Source organism: Emydura macquarii, unplaced genomic scaffold (assembly GCF_026122565.2).
Source record: "Emydura macquarii macquarii isolate MOO-44397 ecotype Brisbane River unplaced genomic scaffold, CSIRO-AGI_Emac_v2 contig_1390, whole genome shotgun sequence".
Classification (NCBI taxonomy): domain Eukaryota; kingdom Metazoa; phylum Chordata; order Testudines; family Chelidae; genus Emydura; species Emydura macquarii.
The window spans coordinates 19,406,356-19,429,941 of record NW_027131527.1 but is presented as its reverse complement, the minus strand read 5'-3'; the positions used below and the strand labels follow the sequence as shown (position 1 = coordinate 19,429,941).

At 40.0% G+C, this 23,586-nt stretch overlaps 1 protein-coding gene across 1 annotated transcript in view; it reads right to left on the bottom strand.

The window, feature by feature from the left end:
- Positions 1–2,819: 2,819 nt before the first annotated feature.
- Positions 2,820–23,586, bottom strand: part of PAPSS2 (3'-phosphoadenosine 5'-phosphosulfate synthase 2) — a 60,014-nt gene continuing 39,247 nt past the window's right edge. The window contains 11 exon segments of the mRNA XM_067552779.1: positions 2,820–5,887; positions 5,889–6,018; positions 6,596–6,825; positions 9,152–9,420; positions 10,593–10,728; positions 11,406–11,611; positions 16,010–16,121; positions 18,104–18,217; positions 18,345–18,463; positions 21,345–21,483; positions 23,013–23,248. Of these exon segments, the coding sequence (XP_067408880.1) occupies positions 5,846–5,887; positions 5,889–6,018; positions 6,596–6,825; positions 9,152–9,420; positions 10,593–10,728; positions 11,406–11,611; positions 16,010–16,121; positions 18,104–18,217; positions 18,345–18,463; positions 21,345–21,483; positions 23,013–23,248 (1,733 nt within the window). The 3' untranslated portion in view covers positions 2,820–5,845.

Here is a 23,586-nt window from a genome sequence, read left to right as displayed (position 1 = left end):
AACCATTCACATACCAGGACTGTTGTGCTTTGTGTCTTCCCTCTGAGTGCACACAAAACTTTGAGTGCTAATTATTGTACATCTCTTAGTGCCCATCACACTAATATCAAAGCACTGAAGACAGAGCAGCTCTCAGTGCTTGAAGGGTCATAATTTAGCAATCCTTGAGAGGGATTCCCAAAGTACTTCCCCAAAACAGTCAAACTCAAGATGAGGCTGTAGCTACTGTATCTTGAATCTGATTCTGACTCCCCTTAATGTAACCCACACATTGCTGAAGTGGCTCTGAAAAGTTCCTCACACTTGAGCCCATTGTTTTTGTGTGTAGCTGCTTAGCCAGGAGTGTTAAGGAAATAAGTTATATCTGGCAAGGATCCTGCTAGTGAAGTCCAGCTTCTCACAAGTATTGAGGCCCAACTGGATAAGCTTCATTTTCCATCAGTGCTGGCCAAGTTACTATGCTGTCCTGGCTCTTTAAGACTTGAAAGGAAATACTTCATTCAGGTGTGGAGTTGGTAGGCCTATCTCAAACAGCTGGTAGATGTTTGAGAATCTAATTAGAGCTAATCTCTGGAACCCAAAGCTTCCAGCATGCACTTTTGCAAATACACAGTATCAGGTTAGGGAAAGCTGTGTGCATAGCCACTCAAATCATTGTTACTTCCACTACAATTTGAATGCTTTTAAGTTCTTATTTTTAAGGAACCTCCTTCCCACTGCAATATCATCTTTTGGAGTATGCAGAGTGAAACACCAGTTTGTAATAGTTCACCAGCATTAAGCTTGAAGCTTAACACTGGCAATTTAGGATGTGGTTTTTCAAAGAAGCCTGTGGGAATCAGATCCCACACCCTATTGAAACTGAATGGTTTTTAGGTATCTAATGCACTTAAGATTCCTTTGAAAATACCAGCCCTAAATTTAAACCTTAATTGCTGATAATTTTATCAGTCATTGAGCTACTGTGTTTGCATGTTCCAGCTGGATGTTCAGGTGCAGTTGGCAGGGCTCTTTCTGTCTGGGTGAGATGCATACACAGCTAGATTTTTCAGTTCAGCATCTAGGGTGGCTCAGGGGTGATTGTGCAGAAATGCCATTGTGCGCTATCAAGTGCGGCATTCTTGAAAATTTGGTGCCTTGGTTTGGTACTGAGTCCTTCATCAGCTGGCCTTGAGCAACTTTCCCACAACTTGCACTTTGCAGTTATTTAGAGGGGGAGCCGGTGGGATTTTTCTTCACCAAAAATCTGAAGACAAATGCCCCTTGGAGCGCTGACTGCAGCAAGTCTATGTCTCTCCATGCCTGTTTGAGAAGAAAGTGGAGTTCTGAAATAAGAGCTTCCTCGTGTGTGGCCATGGATGATGATGCCCCTGCAGCCCCCACTCAGTCTTTCTTAGGTGAAGGTACAACTGGCCAGTTTCACTCCTTAGGGGAGGGATACTTTGGGATTCCTCAGCCTCTCTCAACTCTCACCAGTGTGTGCACATAATGCTTTCTACCAGCCCTGGAGACTCAATTTTTTTCCTGGCAGATGAGCTAGCTTCAGTTACATGCACCCTCATCACTTCCTGTCTGGGTTACAGCAATACACTACAGCTGGGCATGAAGCCTTTAGGAACACACAATTCTGCAGTACATCTCCTTGTTAATACTGGCCACGCTGAGCCCCTTATACCTGGCCTCCACTCTAGCTGGGCTGCCCATAAAATATTAAGTTTAAAGTTTCTCTCCTTATCTTCTCCACAGTGAGTGGAGTGGGGCTATCTAAAAGTGCCTAAAGATCCAGGAGAAGGACTGTAATGTACAGCTGTTCCTTGGTCATAATGGCACTGTTCACCATAAGGGTAAAGCTCATGAGTGCAGGAGACAGCTTCCTCCGGGGCCAGCCCAAGAGTGGAATGACCTTTCACAAATGCTGAAAGCCCATCAGAAACCTCACCACCTTCCACTCTTAAGTGCAAGGTGCACTATTTCAAGCTCCCTTCCTTCACCTGCCAACTCTTGCACAGCAGCATGTACATATATAAAAAAATAAGTTAAAATAAACTACCAACGCCCCACTGCACACACAATTTTGCCAAGCTGCTTGGTAAAGGAGGAGCATGAGAACAAACCGCATGTGCCAGATCTTAGTTCCATTATTTGATGTATTAAACAGGAAGGTGCTTGGAACAGTGTGGGTGGTATAAGAGCCTGAAGCAAATCCTAGTTACTTAATTCCTTTACCTTGGTCAGAGCAGTGAATTTTTTTCCACCACTATGACTAAAGATTTTCCACTGCTCCATTTTATTTCGGGCTTCCAGAGAAGAGGATCCTAGCAGTATGTAGGTGCTCAGGAGTTAGAGGCTGAGAACTGGCCAATCCAAATATCCCCAAATTGCTTTTTATATCTGATGTGGGGTTATGTAGTTACTAAGAAGTTGGATATAGAGTGACCTACGTATGAGTAATTTTTTAAGTACAATACCTGTGTTGATCCTCCTGTTAGAACTATGCTATAAGACAGTAATGAGAAGGACTGGATGGTTCAGGAAACTGGCTGTAGCAGGTTTTGCTGGCATGGACCCAGTAAGATTTTAGCATTGTTTCAGTGGCTACTCCATGCATGCCAAACACCCTAAAAATTAAGAGGACAGGAGTAGCAATGCAGTGGGAGAACCCATGTAAATTTAATGCTGACAAACTGCATTATCTTACAGTTAAGTTTGGGGGTGAACACATTTCAGAAAGCTATTGGGTCCTTGCCCCTCTGATCTGACTAGTTTAAAAAAAATGGAAAAAAATCCACGTGACAAGCAGAGTTACACGTAGAAATATATATTTTTTCTAAAAGTAAATGTTTAATAACAGAGTATCAAGTACAGAATATATTATGAATCATGAGATGCATCAGTTAAAGCACAAATTCCAGGTTCTTGTCTTTAATAAATATACTATAAAAATACCAATGAATGGACTCTAATCAGAAGTAATCAATATACTACACTACTTTAAAAGAATAATACATTTATGTTTTGCTGTAACCATTTGGGTTTACTGCTTTTTCATGGACCATTCCATTGTTTTAAGATTTAAAAAATGCAATGCTGCTATTTAAAATATCAAATATTAATTGTAAGTCACAGTTCTAGTTGTTTCTTTCAGATCCCTGCCAGAGGGCCTGAATATAAAAGGCACTAGTGTTTAATATATTTTTAGCTTCGGTATAATACAACTTTTGGTTCCTTCCTCTAGATTTTTAAAAGCAATAAGAAGCCAGAAACATGTGAAAAGCAAAATGCTTAAAAATAACATTTCATGTTGCTTCTGTAATTTTGTGCATTGCACAATGGCCACAGCAAAACAATTTCACTTAATATATATTTTACTAAACTAAATTACAAGTAGAAGCATGATTGTTTTACTATGAGTAATCTTTTTATAATTAAAACTGTAAAATGAAAAAAATCCTATTTATTTCATTTTCAACACCTTTTTGACCAGTTTTTGGACACCCAAGTATTCAGACAAATATATATAAATCTGCAAGATTCGAGACCAAAATCAGTTATATTAGTTCCTAAAATAACTGTATAGATCCCCTAGAAAATGAATAATACAATATCATGTTTATGGAGGTAATAAGCTCCTACAAGTCTCCAGTGAATACCAACCATTACTTCAGCAGCTCTCATATGCTTTTTTCTTCCTAGAAGCCCATGAAAGTAGATAGGCTTTGGAGCATGTTCTATCTAAATCAACACATTTGAGCCACTGCAGAAGTAGTGAGTTACAAAGCCTAGGGCATCTCACTGGACAGCCTGTTAACAGTTCCTTCTCTTCTAGACTGAGAGGTCTCCAGTGTAAACATTGTGCTTCTGTTGACTACAAATATGGCAATAAGGTGCAGGGAAGAGAGGTGACTTCTCAGATAAAATCCTTCTGCCCATTGCTTACATAAGTAGATTCCAAGCCAATCAGGCTTTCTAGATCAACGCCAACAACACCCAGAAATACGATGGCAGCTAATGCACTTTGGATGACTAGTATAGCATGTGCATGAGAGTCTACTTAACCGATAATCAGCCACATCCTGCACCAGCTTATGTTTCCAGATGAATTTATGGTGCATTTCTCGGTAGAGTTCCCTTTAGTAATCACAAGGTGGCAAACAATAATTGAACACTGTAGCAAGACCCATTGCAAGAAACTTGCAACCTCCTGGTCAGATACAGATGGAAAAAACTAACATCCCAGTCTAATAGCACCTGGAGATCCTAATCCCTATCTCAGATTACCACTCCCAAGTAACAACAGGCAACACATGCACACGCTTCATGAAAGAGGCACATATTTTCCCATCTCATCGTTACTTCTGCTTTTTCTAGATAGAGCTTCAGCCAGCTGTCCCTCACCCATGCCCCACCCAATCTCTGGCACACACTGATGAAACGAATTGGATTTTTTTTTTTCCTCTTTAGAGTAGCAGTAAGCTGCAACAGGATGGGCATTAATAGGCTGTTGGTCCATGACTTGTGTGCATTATGGGCATGAAACTGGTTAATGCACATCCTGGAGTGGCTTACCGCAGTTACAGTAGATATGCTTAATTTGAAAAACAAATGTTTAAAGCTAACCAGTCTGAAGAGTGGAGGTAGGGGGGAGGCTGTAACTTATCCTTCCCGCATGGAAAGCACTTCATGATGAAAGGATGAGAAAGCAAGGGAAAGTGTCAAACACTATCTCTACAATTTTTACTGTACAGCAAGGTAATTTTTCCGGCTTTCTCAGTGACACTTTTCCCCAAACCTCTGGAGCCAAAATGGCCTTTCAGGAACAGGCTATGGCCAGTTTTTTCTATTGGAAACTGGAAGCATTATATTTGCCCAAATTAGTTTTTGTAATAGAAAAGCGAGTAAGGAGTGGCCAGAAAGAGGGGCTGAGTTCACATTCTAGGATGTGAAAAGTCTAAACTGTCCCCACCTGAACCTGGCCTTGATAGTCAATAAGCTGAATTGGGATCCTGATTCTTAAATCACATACAGCACTATAAATCAGAAATAACACCACTCGGGTCAGTCGAATTACACTGGTGTAAAACAGATGAAGTGAGAGGAGTCTAAGGGCCTTCATGCACCTCCTAGTACAGCTTCCTACGGACAAAGCAGGCCAGCCCCTCCTTCAGTTCTGGGTGAGGAGGGAAAATGCCACACGGAACCCTCAATAAAGGACTCAAAAAGTAAAGCACCATTTCTCCCAGCCGCACCATGGCACTCAAAATGGGCTGCTTTAAATTGTGTCCTTTATGTAGAAAGCTGAACTTGGAGCTGCAGTAAAGCTTAGTTCAGTTTCTTAACCGAAAAGTCCAAGTTTTAGTAGGAGTAAGTAAAAAGTATTAGAAAGAGATGGGTGCGTGGTGGACAACAGAAACCCATATAGTGAGCTAAAGAAACTCCTTCTGCCCATTGCTGGACATGGGCTTCTTAAGGAATAAGGAAAATCATTTCTTCCCTATTTCCTGTTTATAACTCACTTAAAGAGCATAAGGGTTACATATCTGCATGATGACAATAAGGTCAAACTGCACCTTTGGGGGTTGGTGTACCACTATGACATCACCGAATATGTGTTTGGACAATCGTCATGTAGAGCCATATTCTACTATAAATAGCAGGCCTGCTGCTGCTCCCTTTGAGGGTGAAGGAAAATTCCCAATAATTTAGTGGGAGAAGGACCAGGCCCAAAATACGTACGTTCAAAACCAGTTTGACCCTGTTAGAAAATGTTCTATCCTACCATTAGGATATTGAAAATGCAAAAGTAAGTGATCTGTAATACAGTAAATCAATCAGTCAGAGCTCACTCTTAATACCAGTATTTGTGAGGGAAAGTAGGATTAATATTTTTTTTCCAGTGATTTGTAGTATTCAGTTAAGACTTTCCAAGCTTTTGGGGCCATGAACCCATCAGGTGGATTTTCGCCTTCCCGAGCAAGCTTCCTCATGCGTGTTCCAGAGATGAAGTCAAATTCATCGTGCCTACCACAGAACAGACATATGGATGAAATCAGTACATTTAATCTGCCTAAAGTGCATCAAAGCCAAATCTTCAAATTTATTTTTCTGCTATCCCCAGAATTTAATCTGAAAATTGCTGGCACTAACTCTGTGAGCCCTGCTGGCACAAATCTTTAGCTTCATGTGTGACTATACTAGCAGCAAAAAGAAGCCATGGGACCTCTATTAAAAGGACCTCTATTTTCAATACTACATTGTACTATTAAATATAAAATACTTTCTAAAAATACAGAGGAGTATTTCTACTGTTGTTTGTTTTCCAAATGTTGTTGCTTAACGTTTTTGGCGAAGATCAAGCTTCGCGTTAGTTTCACATGTGCTAAATTCTTGATCTGGGTCCTGTGTTCTGTGCTGTGAGGTGTACAGGCTCCTCAGCTAAGTCTTTTCATACCTTTCGTCTTTTATTTCATTTACAACCAAGTAATCTAAAATACTGCAAAACTTTGCCTTTCTTCTGCTAAACTGCAAACCTTAAGAAATCATTTAAAGTATTAAATATATGGGCTACTTTAAAGCAGATTATCATTCATAGTGTTACCTTTCTGGATCGTAGAAAATCATGGCCTTTTTAACTGTATTGTATGCTGCAACTTTGAAGGGAATGATTTCCACAGAGGCCAGGCCTGGTGCCATGCTAAGGACCTTCCCTCCTTGTGTGGGTTCATACAAGTCTTTCTTGGTCTCTGGATGGGGCATGCCTGCAGGGTCTCGACCCACGATATAGAAATTGGCTCCGGCAATCATTCGAGCCCTACAGTGCCACTGAACCTGTGGAGGTGCAGACAAACACTGTTATTTAACTGCAGGCTGACATCTGACACAGCATGTCAATGTGTTTGCCTACCTTTTAAACATTTCTTATTAAAGCAAGACAATCTCTTTAGTTGGACAAGCACGAAAAGAATGACACTCTTTAGCAGGCTATTTGTTGTTTCTGATTATTTATTTAGCCACTACACTTTCATCTACCATTGCTTTCACAGCCTCGGCTTAAAATGAAACTGGCATAAAATTAAATTTCTGCACAGGAGATAGCTAAGAGACATTGTAGAGAGGGAAACTGTGATTTTGTTCTGTTTCTATGGCTGTAAGAGTACATGAGATCATTTGCTCTCTCTGTGTCTAATCATAAAACTGCTTAAGTGGAATGTCTGAAAACTGAGAGGTCTTAACTGAAGAAAGGCTGAAGAATGAACACTTTACAAGTCTCTTTATTTACTAATAGTTGAATACATGCATAACTTAAGTGCAGCTGGCTGGATAATTAGGGGCCTCTGGTGAAATGGGAAAGAATCCTTCATTAATTTAATCTTAATTCCTCTCTTTATTAGGGCCACCAAGAGCTGACTGCCATAATCTTGGGTACATATTGGAATTGCCCCAGCCTCTCCAGGAGGCCAGACAGACCACCCCAGCCAGGCCTGCAATCCCAGAGGTGCAAAGGTAAAGTAAACCTACTTTGCACCTCAGTCCTCTCTTGCTGTAAAGGGCAGCACAGAATTTGGCTGGATGTATATATATACTCACTGTGCTTCACAACCTGCACACTGTCTCTGCTCAGCTCCCTTTTGTCATCCACTCAATATTTGAACACAAATTGAGACGGCCTATCTTCAGTAAAAAGTTAATAAAGACCAAACGTCCTGCACCCCTGTGATGCTGTGTAAATAACGCTAGTATAACTGAAATTACTAGTTAAAAAGGCTAATTCCCTCTGGACATCTATTTATGACCTGCATTCCTTTCTCAGGATTAATAGATTATAGTGTAGTTATATTTACTAGTTATTTAATAACCATGATGAGGGAGGGACAAAGGTTTGTAAAAGCTCATGTGAAGGGAACAGGCTGAGGGTTCCCCCACAAGTTACTGCCCAGCAGTCACAGGTATAGGCTGCATGAGTAGATGAAGCTGTGAGGAAAGTTCTCATTCCTTAATGATTTTATTCTAAACGCCACACTTACCTGCCTAGGGATATTTATTCCTTAGCTTTAGGATAAGAATTACTGGGGAAAATTGAAGAAATGAGTGTCCATGACCAGAAACCCACAAAGGAGTGGAAATTAATAAGGAGTCAAAAGCCCAGTTACCAATCACATCTCTCCCATGCCCCATGTAGCATTCACTCTCAGAAGGACAGGCCAGTTCTGTAAACAGTCACTGCTAACATGGACCTCTCAGAAAATAGTGGCACTGTTTTATCTATAGCAGCTCCACTGCCTCCAAATAGTGTCCAGCACAAAATGAGTAGAGGAGAAAAACAGTAGGGGAAGGCCGATAGACTGAGTGATGGGCACTACAGTGTAAGGCGTTTACACCCTGCAAGCAGGCAGGGATGAGAAGAGAGCTAATGGGGGAGTTCAGATGGCTCAGGGTGGGAGGAGGGAAAACTCAAGGGAAACTTAACAAGTTGGGAGGCCCAGATGGCAGACCTTGGTATTTCTATGAAGTCTATCCTTTTTAAAATTTGACCCTTGGTTAATGTGATGATACAACAAAGGTATGTTCATGCAATGAACCTTGATGGAAATATGTAAACACATTGTATGACTACTAAAAAGTCCCTCATTCACTGATGCCATTTTGATTGGGGAATATGGGATGTTTTTTGTCATTTAGGAAGTCTGCTTTTAGACTATTCTGGTAAAGAGTTGCATTTTTATTTGCGTCAAATGCAGATACAAAATAGACAGGCACAAGTCGGGTAAAACGTAAGTAACTAAATAAAAATAATTGCCTGAAACGTAGCTCAATAAAAATGGTTCTTATGTACTCCCTGTTTTTCAGTCATGTGTGTTTAGGTTATGTCCAGAACCAAGATTACCAGGTTGGAGATCCAGTACAGCAAAATCTAATCTGATGATGTATGAAGCAAAATATACAACTAGACTTTTTCAGATATTGGTCTGAGCTTTTAATGAGCACATCTTATCTGACTTGTACTGCAAGCAGAGTTGATATGAAAGCTATTGATGGAGAATGAATATGGAGCCTCAGATTTCACTTATGTCATTTCTCTGAATAAAGCCATATTATGAATTTAAAATTCTGTGAATACTTCAAGGTGTTGGTTGTTACTTAGGAAATACTTTACCTCTGTTGGACCAGCATACAACATGGGAGAGGGGAAGATTGCAACAATAGTTGACTTTGGGTCTAGGACATGTTCCTCAAGGACAGCTGCATGCTGCTTCATTCGCCATTCTAGTGGCACATCGTCGTCTTTGGTCCACCCTCCTAGAGGGTGCAGCAAAAGCACAGGATTTTTGTAACCTCTTTCCAGCAGATGGCTTTTGGTATCCTGCATGAGCAGAGCATGACCATTGTGGACAGGGTTGCGCAGTTGAAATGCAAATACAGCATCTAAAAAAGAAAAATTCAGAACAGTGTCATAAGCCTGATAAGGTAATTAACAAATGCTTTAACCTAAACACCTAATAACAAGTACATTTACCCACTATGTAAGTCATGAGCGCCAAATTCTGACAACCTCTATTATTTGTTTCCTAGCATTATTATTTGTATGAATTATCTGTATTTCCATAGCATCTATAAGCCCTATTTATGGACCAGACCACCACTGTGCTAGTGCTGCACACACACAGAACATGAAATGTCTGTCATAATCACCCTTATAAACCTTATCTTCACATGAAATGGTCCCTACAATATTCATATTATTCTCTAACATGTGCATTGTGCCTCTTAAGTGCTCTATGAAATCTGTTTTCACTGCGCACATTTTCAATTAGGTTGATTTTGGTTATATCATCCCACTGTGGCCAATGTATTTTTCACGTTTCATTAGAGAGGGTATTTCCAATCGACACCACATTTTCTAAACTTCACTTCTGAAATTATTTGTTCATTTTCCAAGTTCAAAAAATGCTTAAGGAGTCTGGAAAAATCTACAATAAAAGCACCTTCTGCTTTCTAAAACAAAGTCAAATTTCTTGTGCAGAGCTGTAGCTGACTTGTGGAGCTTCTGTCCCCAGTATGGTCATGTTTTGGTGATTGCAATGTTGTAGCCATGCTGATCCCAGGATAAAAGTCAAATTATTATTCAGTACGACTAAGAATATTTTCTATCTACACTATGATGAGAAAACTGGCAAGCTCTAGAAGTTCTTTAATATTAGGTGCAGAAATTTAGAAGAGAAGACTATCCCAAATCTTACATTTAGATCTACAGTATGAATCCGCTTTTGGGCTGATAATACAGAGAACTGTTAACTATTCACATACTTTTAGATCAACCAATAAAATGAAATAATTCAATGCAAGAAGTGTGTGAAATTCTCAATTTTCACTTCACACATGTGCAACAGGAACAGATCTATTAGAATTTTTAAGGTAGTTTGAATGCTGAAAATTAGCTAGCAGGAAATTATCCAGCTTTAGCTCCATTGTATCATAAGTAGTCTTCTGACAGTTGTCTCAAGTGAGGATTTTCTAATAGGGAGACAAAAGATAATTAAGCCCTAGCCCAGCTGAGATTGTGAAGAGGGCGTAATATCACAAAGTCATATGCTCACCAGCATTCATTTCTTCAAACTTCTGTCTGAGCTCCAGTGGTGTCAAGCGGTACTGGTCCAGTCCATCATGCCACTTTATTCTCTCTAGCACAAGAAGATCACCACCAGCCAACCAATCCCCACTTTCCATCACCATCTACAAATCACATATGTATATATACACACATATATATATTAGTCATGGGATATCCACTAAATACTAAAACATTTGTATTCATTTTATATTTAATTTCCTCCCATGCCTCTACAGTGCAACTACTAGTGGCTTACTGAATAGCTACATCTAACATGTTTCTCTCCTTGAAATGTAGGGTTAGAAAGGACCTTGCCAGTCATCTAGGCAAGTTCCCTGTGCTGAGGCAGGACTAAATATACTTAGACCATCCCTGACAAGTGTTTGTCGAACCCAGTGGTTCCCAACCTGTGGCCCGGGTTGAAAGTGGGGGCTTTCAAAGTGGGCCACAGCTCCCCTCCTGCTGGCTGCAGAAGGGAGTCACTGCCTAAGGACCCAGGTGGAGTTCTTTGAGTTCCATGAGCTTGATGAAATAAATTGCTGTCTTATTAAGCAATAAACATGATGTTCAGAGACTGTTTACAAGTCAAGAAACCAATTCTCCCTTGCAATCCTAACCAGATGGTTTCCAGTGAATGGTTCCTTGCATTTGGCTTTGGGAGAGTACAGGAAACACACTGTATATTCCTAACAGGAATTGTACTATTCCCAGCTCTGTACACATGGACCTTATAGGTTGCCTTAGTTTTTATTTCCTCAAGACTTCTTATTGCAAACAAGGACATGACTAACACACTTACTTTGATATGTGGGTGTTTCTCACAAGTTGTTCCCCACACACGCGCACAGTGCTCCTCCTTTCTATGTTCATAGAACTCTGGGTTTTTGAGGATTGCTACCTTTTGGCCATTATACTCAAGTGCAAATGCAGTGCAGCCATCCAGCCGTTTCTTATCCTCCGTAGAAACAGGGAGCACAATGGGAATGCTCAGGTTAATAACGCCATCTGTTACGAGAGCACCGCCATATTTTAATATACATGAAAGGGCTAAAGCATCACACACACACACACATAAATAAATGGTTCTTCTGAAAATGTCCTGAAAGAGGAAGCCCTACCCAGGGCTGTACGAATGATCATAGACCCTGAATCAATTGGTATAATGACCTCATTCAATTAACCACATGACCATATTGATTTTACTCTAGGATTAGGGTTTTTCCCCCCTTGTTTTTGCTTGGAAATATACCAATTGTTTCCCTATAAGAAATAAAATTAATTAGAAAGAATCATTAAACCAGGGGTGTCAAACTCATTTGCTATGGCAGGCCAGATTTGAATTAAATGTACTTCAAGTGGGCCGTACATACCATAAATCGAAATACTAGGCACTTTAGGAGCACTGTGTCTCGTGCACACAGCGCTTCACGTGCTGCCGCCAGAGTACACAGATATCGGGGCAGCGCGCGCTGCCGCGAGATCTCATGGCGTCGTACTCTCTGGCAGCAGCACACGACGCTGCCAGAGAGTACAACGCCACGAGATGTCGCTGCAGCGCACGCTGCCACCAGGGGCCGAACCAAAAAGGTTGGCGGGCCGTATCCGGTCCATGGGCCGGATGTTTGACACCCCTGCATTAAACAATTTAGCAGTTGTAACTGTGACAGTGATTGCTGGCCATCAAAGACAAATGATTTTGTTCTGGTTTGACATATAGGTAATACTAATGCAATACAGGATCTCAGAGATCTTTTCAATATTCTGCTCATTCAGCATCTTGAAGATTTTTCATGTGATGATTTTAATACTATGTAGATTTTGTCATCCTTTACTTTATTTTTATATATGTTATCATTAATCTATGTGTAGCAGTTTTAAATTAATTTCATGCACAATCAGGTACTTAAAATATAGTCATGTCTGATCCAACCAGGTAAAATTTCCCTTTGTTTAAATCTTCCTGACTGGGAGATGCTTTCACAAATTATTCAGAAGTATGTTTAAAAAGTTGGAACCCCGTATCAGGTCTATTTATTTAAATAATACCAACCAATACTCAAAGATCAGTTAGTAAAGCCAATGTGGCAATAAAAATTGAATAATTGCTTAAACAAATAAATTTGGGGCTATGATTTTCCAGCTTTAATTACAATACACAGAACAACAATCACTTTGATATATGCAAATACAACTTGCAAAGTTATGACTAGGATTCTCATGCACCCAGTTAATAGCGTATTGGGGGTCTCGTATGTTGTATAGCTGGTTGGATCATAAATAACCTGGTCTAGTTCCAGTCCCCCAATTTAGATTTCATTTTTCTATGGCATTTTATATAATTTATGTTAAAATCTCTAATTGTAATTATTTCTATTCTATCTGGAAAACAATTAAATACATACCAACTAGAGCTATACCAAATCTACCCTCTCCTAGGGGAATAAAAACACAATTAACATGTATGTTTTTAACTCCCCCCAAAACAACCTTTACAGTAACCGATTCAGGAACTAAATCATTAATCTGAAACTTCAAAAAAGATATTGCACAATTTTAGTGTGGATATTTCCTTGCACTATCAAGACTAAATGTTTTCCTCTTTTCCTATCAACATAAATGTAACACTGTACAATTCAGTGCTATATATTTAATTTGCTACCCGTTTTCATAACACACTGTATTCCATACAAAAAATGTCCGATGTGTATAGTTTCCCCATAATTAAATCTTCAAAAAATATATACATAATAGGCAAGACATTTGCTGTGTGCTGACTGTATGCATTCAAAAGCATTCATTAATAGAGCTGGTTGAAAAGTGGAGGGAGTTACTTCTGCATAAAAACAATAAACCCCTCAGTTTTCCACAGAAAGCAAACCCTTGTCACAAAACAATTAGTTTAATCGAAAACGCAATTTTCTGTCAAAGAACTTTTGACAGAACGTTTCCAACAGCCCTATTAGTCATGTTATTTTCTGACTCTGTCTTAATCATTTTGGAATACACCTTGTCTCATCTCTAAAGGGGAGAACAGCATCACACAATACATCTGTGTGGTAGTGATTTTAACTAATATATCTTATTTAAAGGTAAATAAGATGAAATTACATATTTATACATGTCTGGAATGCATATCTTATGCTACCATACATGTTGCTTGTAGTTTCACAAGCGAGGTTATATACTTTCAAGGCACCTCAGTACATTCTGCAGATACAGTGAAACACATTTAAGACAGGGGTTTTTGTACATAGCCAAATTACTAAAATATAAGTATGTTCTTATTACTAAGAGGTTATGGGACTGAAAATGTTCTGTTATTAGTAAAAACTGGTAACACGCATTTGGATAGGTAAGTGCAATGCTTTTATTGCTCAGTTTATTCTGATTGCATCCTTTCAAGACATAACTATTTTTTGGTCAGTACTAGGCTCAGTGTTCCAACGCATGCTAATCAGGTAGAATGACTCACCTGCCTTTTTTTGAAAGTCTATCCCAAACTTTTATTAAGGAACAAAGAATGGTGCCCACATTCTTTGTGGGCCTCTGCTCTCAATCACTTTACATCACTAACTACAACCATTAGCCTCTGCGCTCAATCACTTTACATCACTAACTACAACCATTAGTAAAGAAATAAGGGCCTTGCAATCAACACATCAGAGAACCTCACTTCCATCCATTGAAATGTTTGTCAAAAGCCAGCCCAAAGAGATACAGTGACAGGAAGATCACCAAACTCAGACCACCAGGGACAGAAGATGCCAGTGGCATGAGACTGCTACTGAAAATACCCTTGGCTGCCTCCTTGGAGAGGTTAACACACATAATGAGAAAAGCAAGTGCTCCGATAAGTGGGTCCCAGGCCAGTTAGGGCTTTACATAGTAACCAGAAACAAACAAAAATAAATAGACATTCAGTACACAGAGCACTGGTGCTGTGAATTTAGTCTGGGGCATCCCATTCAAAAGATGAGCCACGGTAATCTGATACACTTGAAAACCACCATGAAGCATCATTTGGAACAGTAAACAGTAATTTAACCTAGAAGGTACAAAGGTGTTCATTATTGTGGCAAGATCTGCATCAGAGGGAAAGAGTTACAGCCACCAGGCGAGCAGTTGTCAAAAGTCACTTGGGGCCACCACAGCCACCTGGAAATCCAAAAGCAGGGATTATGGCAATGTGATCTTTAGACTGCAAACTGTATTGACAAAGCTACACTTGCCCTGTTCCCAGCTTCTTCATTTTTCTTTTATCAGGTTGAACCTAAGCTAATTTGTTCTCATCAATATTTATCAGGCACTGGGATCGGCAGAAAAACCACAGCTGTGGGGTTGATGAACAGGAGATGTAGTTTGGAGTGTCACCTGCATATTAGGGATACTGCAAGTCAAAATACTGGTGGCACATACTCATTTAACAAGAGTGGTGACAATGCAGAATTCCACACAGGGAAGCTTTTGCAGTAAAAGAGTCACTATTAATTAGCACTCTTTCTAGTCTGTCAGGGTCTGATTTTTCATTCCTTATTTACGTTGAGCAGTACCTTACACTGTGAGTAATCTCAATCAGTGAAAGTGAGTTGTTACTCAATGTGAGGGTGTTAGATTTGGGGCTTTAGAGAGGAAAAAGCAAATTCACTATTTCCAGCCATTCTCTCAAGCTTCCAAAAGCAGGTCAACAAAACCTTATGGTCAATTATGTCAACAGCTGCTAAAAGATCTAACAAAACCAACATCTTAAGCATGTGAATGGTTGGGAAAGGACTGATCTAAACCAGGGACAGGAACATCTACTTCTTCCCAGCCAAGATGTAACTCTAGTTCCTTCACTTTGATTACCTGCTCCAAAAATAAGGAAGTCTAATCTTTCAGTATATTGCTAATGAGAGATGAAATTTCAGATCCACAGTTATGCTTTTAAGACTTAAGCAAGAAGACATAAAAATATTGTCTGAAAACATATACAGGCTTCAGTTTCCCAGGTATACATCTTTCCTACAGGGACTACAAATTCAATCTGCCAATCTCCTTAGACACTGGCCTTTGTATTGTATTTGTATTTAATTCAGTACAATTGAGCAGGAAAAATTGACATACTGGTTTTCAAATATTTGAACTGACAGTTAGTGGATGTCTATATGTGGCATTGGGGGCCCTTCCATAATAAAATAGACTGTCAGTTTTCATACTCTTCCACGTAGATAAATATACCAACTTGCCCATTCTCAAGGTTCTTTACAAAGCTATTTGCTCAACGATCAAGAGAGAGAGGAATTAAACAATCATTAAGTTTTGTGTACAATTTACAACTACCATATTTCATTTAAATTTTTCAAACAATCTTCAAAGCTGTTTGGAAGTTTTAAAACTAAATCTGTAGGAAGCAGGAAATCATACCATCCATCAGGGTGTCAAAATGGATAACTTGCAAATATTCTGTCTCACGCATAAAACCTTTCAGTGGTGTGGCCCAGCCTTCACTCAGGACTTGGACCCACTGTAGATCCAACTGAAAAAAAGAATAAGATATTACTTGTATTACTAGATAATACTTCAAAGATAGATTTCTTTAGCTTTCAGATCGAAGAACAATCTTGTGTTAAAGTGCTACCATTTTCTTCAATATAGTACATTTATAAACACATTTTTCAGTCCCAAAGTGTTTTTTTCTTTTTAAGACTGTTAAGCAGAGATCAGGGGCATGCCCAAGGGGGGGCAAGCAGGGACATGGGCCACTCCATGTGTCCCTGCAGCCTCTGGAGGGAGCAAGGAGCAGGGTGGCTGTCTGCTGGATGAGCTCCTTCTTTCCCCACCCTTATAGCTGCAGCCTGCTGCATCTCCTCTTCCCTGCTGCTGGAGTCCCACTCATTGCCTCTGCCTCCACTCCTTGACTCACCTCAGTAGGCAGTCTGCAAAGCAGTCAGCAGTGCTGGGACTCCTGCAGCAGGGAAGGAGATGCAGCAGGATACAGCTGTAGGGGGAGGAGGAGGAGGAGCTCAGCTGGCCAGAGACCCTGTTGCTTCTTCCCTCCCCCGCTGCAAGAATACAGAGTGCTGCTGCCAGGGGAAGCCACTGCCTCCTTGCTGATGGGCATCCCCACCACAGGCATCCAAAGAAATCCAGGGTGAGTGTATGTATGTGTGTGTCATGCGAACCTTTTATTTGTGTGTGTTTAACATGCCCCACCAAAAGTATTCAAATTTACATTCCTGTGCATGAGCTCCTCCCTCACTTACATCCCTGCAACAGAGGGCAGGTCTACACTACCACTTAAGTTGATCTAACTTACATCACTCAGGGGTGTGAAAAAGACACCCCCTGAGTGACGCAAGTTACAGCGACCTAAGCGCTGCCCACACCAGCACTATGTTGGTGGGAGACGCTTTCCCGCTGACAGAGCTTCTGCCTCTCTCGGAGGTGGAGTAATTATGCCGACATCACTATGCAGTGTCTTTACCAGATGCAATGCAGCTGCACTGATGTAGTGTTTCTACTGTAGACCTGCCCTTAATTTGCTTCAATGAGGTTGCTAATGTTTGCACCTGTAATTCACTTGAAATCGCAAGAGGAATGGGTACAATTTTGCAGGGACAAAATACATCCAATATAAGACACCGGGCTGAGCCCAAAGGAAAATTTTGACCACAGTGTTTACTGAAGTTTCATGATATACGAAGGCCATAGCACAAGCACAATAAGTTGTATGGTACAATAACGGCTGTACACAAATATTTGTCCACTGGGGAGATTCTTTAAGATAATCTCTCAGGTATGTTTCAGTATAAAAAAAGAAGTCTTAATAGAGTGGGCTATTACAGACAACTAATTTTTCAATTTTATTTGAAAGACCATAAGAATATGGCTACAAATAATATTAACAGAGTAATTTTTAAACTTTCAGGTGCTGAAAGATATGTTGTTCTTTGAAAGTCTTATTTTGTACGTTTCATTAATTTTATTTTACTGCAATTATGTGACACTATAAAATTATATGTCTACATATAGTACATGCCTCTCAGGACATTTTACAATCTTTAGAAGATAAAATTAGGATTGGACCACAGTTACCATAAGAATCACTTTTATAACGCTCACCGGAATAATCAGACTGTCTGGATTTCAGAGTCCTCAATTTCATCTGACAAGGAGTCTTAAAGTCAGGAACAAGGCATCTAAACACTAATGATGCGACTTTAGTGGTACAGCATTTATTAATGTCAAAAAGAAAACATAACACATGGAAAATGTTTTTTAGCTAGCACTGCAAAATGTATGTATTGCTTTTTTTTTTTTTTTTTAAACTCATAGTAGGCTTTGAACCATTCACATCTGTGTAGTATTAGGGCTTGCACTAATCATAGGGCTTACAGTAATCAGAAAGCAACAGGGTTCCATGCACTTTGGAGATGTGTCTGTATTGTAACTTATACAGTACCTTGATAAACCCTTTTATCAAGGTACTACACAATGCCATTTTCTTTACTCTCCCACCTTGGTAATCTCCAGAGTAGGCAGCAGGTTAGCATCAGCGCGGGCCTGGCCAATCTCATTTTCAGGTACAAACAGTTCATGAACATCCTTAATCACAGCTTTGGGGACTATGTTCTAAAACGAAAAGAAATAGATCCTAGTTAACACACTAATTTTTAAACACAAAATATACCAAAAAGGCCAACATTTGAAAATATACTTTACAAACTGCAGGAGTTTTTTTTGGAACAAAACTACCTACTTGTGCTTGTAGCAGCTCCACAACCTGCTGGATACACTCATTCACTGTAGAAACGTTTGTTTTCAACACTAGTTCAGGATTTTCTGGTTTCTCATACTCTGAGTCAATCCCAGTGAATCCTACAGACAAATAAACCCAAGCTAAATTTAGTAAATGTAATAGTGAGCAGCCTAGGGACCAATACATTAGTTAGCTACTGTACAAATGGCAAGAAAACATTCTTTCATTCAAGGAACCCAAGCTGAGAAATGGCATTGAGACGTTTTGTTTGGTCTATCAACAATGCACTTGCCAATAGGGTTATAGCAATATGACGCTCCATGCTACAGAAACAACCTTTATTTGCCCACCTATGGCGATGTTGATGGCAACACTGCAAATACTAGTCATACTGCCCTTAATGCCAGAAGGGAAAAAAAGGGATGTGTTTGCTTGGAACTGGAACTGAGTCATACAAGTAGGTGGATCATATTAGTTCAAACCAAGAAAGAAGAGAGGTTGGAGTATCCTTCTCTGGTTAGAAAGTTCCTGGAGGGAAAACTGTAGGAGAAAGCTAAGGCTGAGGCTTACATTTGGTTGTTATTTGAGAGAGCAATAAAATCAAACCCCACAAAGAGGTTAAGTTTGAACTATGTGCAAAGTCCCTTCAAAACAAGGTGGAAACTGCACCTGTTTTCAGTACTGGTCTCTTTTCTAATGTGGATATTCCACGTTTCACCCACTGTGCACCCTTCTCACACCTATGATTCTATTCCTCAGCATGTTATTGTTGGGCAATTAAACAACAGTCTCTTTGCCACAAAAAAACTTAACCTAGTTCTAAGCACAGAGATTCTGTATGGTGTGACATTATGTATTATGTGATTTCTTATCCTGCTATGGAAAAACCACACTTTAAGAGAATGTCTGCATTTGTGTAGAGGTTTATTGTCATTTCCCCCTTTATACTCCAATCTGGAGCTTCTCTCTTACCCTGCACAGAAAGATTGAGTTCAAAAAGAAAGTTAGAACTGTGAGACATTAAAAATGTTCCAGATTAGTTTATCAGAATATTTTAGGTTCTCAACCACATGAGCTAGAACGTATCTTGTGTAACTTCACCCAGAATGAAAAGAACTTAGGAATAAGCACATCGGTAAATAAAGAATTTTAACATTGACGAGATGAATTAAGGTGAAAGGAACTCCCTGAAATATATATATATATGTCACCTGTCCAGATTTCAGGACAGTCCCTATTTTTTCAGTGAAATATTTACCAGTTTCTTCATTAAAAATTTAAAAAAATCTCTTCCAGCTCAAAAGATTTCAATAGTTAAAGGATGTGTCCATATTTTTCTTCCCAAGTGTCATTATCAAATCTAGCAGGCATGCTTGAATGGGTTTAAATCATCCGATTTTAAAATTTACAACAGCACCTAAGTGACTCAGGAACTAAAGTCCCATTTTTAAAAGAGACTTGAGCATTTAGAAGTCTAAATCCCATTCATTTTAAAGAGACATAAGCGCCTAAGTTACTGGGTAACTTTTGAAAATGGGACTTAGGTTCCTAAAGACTAGATCCACAAAGAGATTTACTTGCCTAATTGCCGCTTTAAGTGCCAAAGTCCAAAATCTACATCCCCTTAACCCCCATTCTACTGCTGCCAACCCTGTAAGCATTTATGTTTCCACTAGTAAAGTCCCCATGGTGCCTAAACATCTGCAATTGGGCATGCACACAGCCACCTACAATCTGACACTCGGGCAGCTGGCTCCCATTTAAACCGCAAAGACATCCTCAGACTAGGTGTTGCCCCATCTATGTCACCTGACCTGATGGATCAGTTCTCACACAAGATGGCTGTGGTGGTGGTAATATTGCTCGGATGTACTATAGCCCAGTGGTTAATGTACTCAGCTGGGATGTGGGAAGTTCAAGTCCCTCTTCCAATAACTATTTATTTTTTTTAAACAAAGCAGAATAGCTTCAACAGGGGACATGCTCCACATCAAGCAGAAGGGGGATTTGAATCCAGGTTTCCCACACTGTGGGTAAGTGCCCTAACCACCGGGCTACTTGGTATAACAAGGCCCATGGCTAGCAACACCACCAATACCATTGACTCCAAAGCTGCTAAGAGGTGTTCCTTGCAGCCAGGACTTAGATGCCTGTGGCCATGTCTACACTACATGTGCTACAGTGGCACAGCAATGATGCTGTAGCTATGCTGCTGTAGCACCATAATGTAGATGCTTCCTAGAGTGATAAAAGGGTATTTTTCTATTGCTATAAACAATCCACCTCCCAGCGTGGTAGTACCTGGGTTAACAGAAGCATTCTTCCATTAACCTAGCTGCATCTATACTGGGGGATCAGGTCAGCATAGCTACGGTGCTCAGGGGTGTGCATTCCTCTCACTTCTGAGTGACATAGATATGTTGATCTAAATTTTAAGTGTAGTCCAGGCCTAAGTCCTTTTCAGGGACAGGGCTTAGGCCTCACCCCTTTCCTTGGCATTTCCTCCAGGCTAACTTCGGCAGCTCATTGTGCTGACTTTTGTGAATCCCATTCTTAGGCATCTAACTCTCCCATGCATTGTATAGGGAGCCTGGGTGGCTAATTCAGGACTCTGAGTGCACCTAGGCAGCAGCATGGCTAAACCTTTGGCATTGCAATGCTCAGTCTAAGACCCTTTGTGGATCTAGCCTCTAAGTCACTTCAACACTTTTGAAATTGTTACTCATAACAAGAAGTCTCTGTGTAAGTAAATACTGCCAGCATTAACTGTGTAAAAGTACAAAAGGGCTTTGCATCACTTTGCATCACTTAGAGTGTAGAAATTAGTCTATGCCCCTCCTTTCCGCCACCTTCCAACAGGTGGCTGGGTTTTTTTCCCTTTATTTAAATAGGTAGCAACCCTGGCTCTCATAACACGGTTCACTGTTGATGAGAAGAGAAAAAGGAGGCAGATAAAAAGAAGATACTGAGATTATATTAAATATAAACTGTTTACCGCACCTTTGATTTCTCCAGCCCTGGCTTTTTTGTAAAGGCCTTTCACATCTCTACTTTCACAAATATTCAGAGGAGCATCTATAAAGATTTCAAAGAAAGGAAGACCAGCCATTTCATGACTTTTCCTTGCATTTTGACGATCCTGTAAGAAGCAAAGGGAGAAATCATAAGCAATTCCACAATTAAGTTCTTAGTAGGATGTTGCTAACTGTTTATTTGATAACCAGCACCTGCCTAGAACTGGATTTTTCCAACAGAAGACTATAGGCCGTATTCATTCACTGTAAAATGTTATATATTTTAAATATATTCTTACTAAGAAAAAGATGTTCCTTTTCACATGATGTTTATTAAAAATTAGTAGTTTGATCTAGATTCAGCTTTATAACAGCAGTTTAGAACAAGTATCTTCACTTAGAAGGATGATAGAATCTTATAATTTGAAAAAAATCATTTGTAACCAATTGTATTGACCTGACATCAGCAGATTTCTGTCATTATTATGAAGCAAAATAAATCCAAATGCAACAACATATCAAAACTTCTTAGAACAGTGTATATCAGCGTGATTATACTGCTATAAAACCCTGTACGCCTTTCTCCAGTTTTCTATTTTTCTGGGAACTAGTGCTGATGAGTGAAATTTTTATTTTTTAACTTTTTATACAAAACCACTTTTTCTGCACATTTTTGCACATCAATGTGCCAGTCCAACTTGCATCCTAGCAATAGGGACCAAGGGAATTTACTTTGATATATACTCATGATTAAAAAAAAATAGGGAAAAAAATTAAGGGAGTGTGTGATGGGGTGAAACCCATTACAGGCTGGAAAGAGGTTAATAATTAATTATGGCAGAGATATAATAGTTCTACCTAATTAGCTGCTTCTCAGCCACAGGGGTCAGGATTGGGAGGCATCAGGTGATAACTTAATGGACACCCAGGCCCCATGAAAAGGAGAAGAGTTTAATTTGAAGGAGGAAGCTAGAGGGAGCAAATAGGAAAGCAGGCTCCTGTGAAGGGCTGAAGTGCCAGAGACTGCTGGGGGCTGGAAGCCTCAGCATGACTTTGGTGGGACCAAGGGCTTGTCTACACTTACCTCCGTGATTCGGTGGCAGTCGACAGGAGTTATATAAGCTACGCAAAAAACTTGCGTAACTCCCATCGACTTCTCTGCTCCTCTTCTGCGTGCCATCTTCACTGCACTGTGCCGACGGGAACCGCGTTCCTGTCGATGCAGCGCTACGCCATTTGAGAAGATGGTCTTAATACGTCAATTTCTGGATCGACTGAGCGGGTCTTCACTGACCGCTCAGTCGATCCAGAGAAATCAATCTGATGGCAGCGAATTTGCCGCCGTCAGTGAAGACGTAGCCCAAGAGTGCTTGATATCAGAGCTGAGGAGAGCAGTGGAACCCCAGGGAAAGGGGTGAAGCACTAGACCCAGAAGAGAGGTTGATTCTTTGGGACTTTAGGCCCTGAAATATGGGGAGTACTGAGTTTACTACATAACCATACATTTGAAATACAATATATGAATTACTCTCTTTAAAAGCTCCTCTTTCCTAAAAATTCTAGTAATGAATTTTAGTAGTGAGAGAGACAATGGACTCTCTGCAGAGACCCCGTTTTGTCTAGTAAACATCAGAATAATCTTAAATAGGTTTACCTTCGCAAAAGGGGAAATGAAACTAGTTATACAAACAAGACCAGCATCGGCAAACAATTTGGCAACCTCAGCAACACGGCGGATGTTTTCTTCTCGGTCATCAGTTGAGAAACCTAGGTTTTTGTTCAGACCATGCCGAACATTATCCCCATCCAGAGAGTAGCAAGGTATGCCACGAGACACCAGGTATTCTTCCAGAGCAAAGCCAATGGTTGTTTTACCAGCACCAGAAAGACCTGTTAGAGAGGACAAGCAAGCCATACTGAGGTTCATTCGGGATTCTGAAAAGACAGAAAACTAAACAGTAAACTAATTAATTACTGGTTACAAGTAATTACACATAGATTCCTAGATACTATAGCATGAATGAAAACAGACCGGAGAAAACAGATTAGATACTTGAGGTAGATTAAAGGCATAAAACAGACTTTAGCCAGAGTAGAGCAGCTGCATACCGAGGCCCTCATTATCTAGTCTAATACTGAAGCTGAAGAATAGGATTTTGCAAGCACACTAACTCCATGAGGAAATCCTCATGGAGATTCTCTCACATCCTTCTATCAGGGGAGAACAC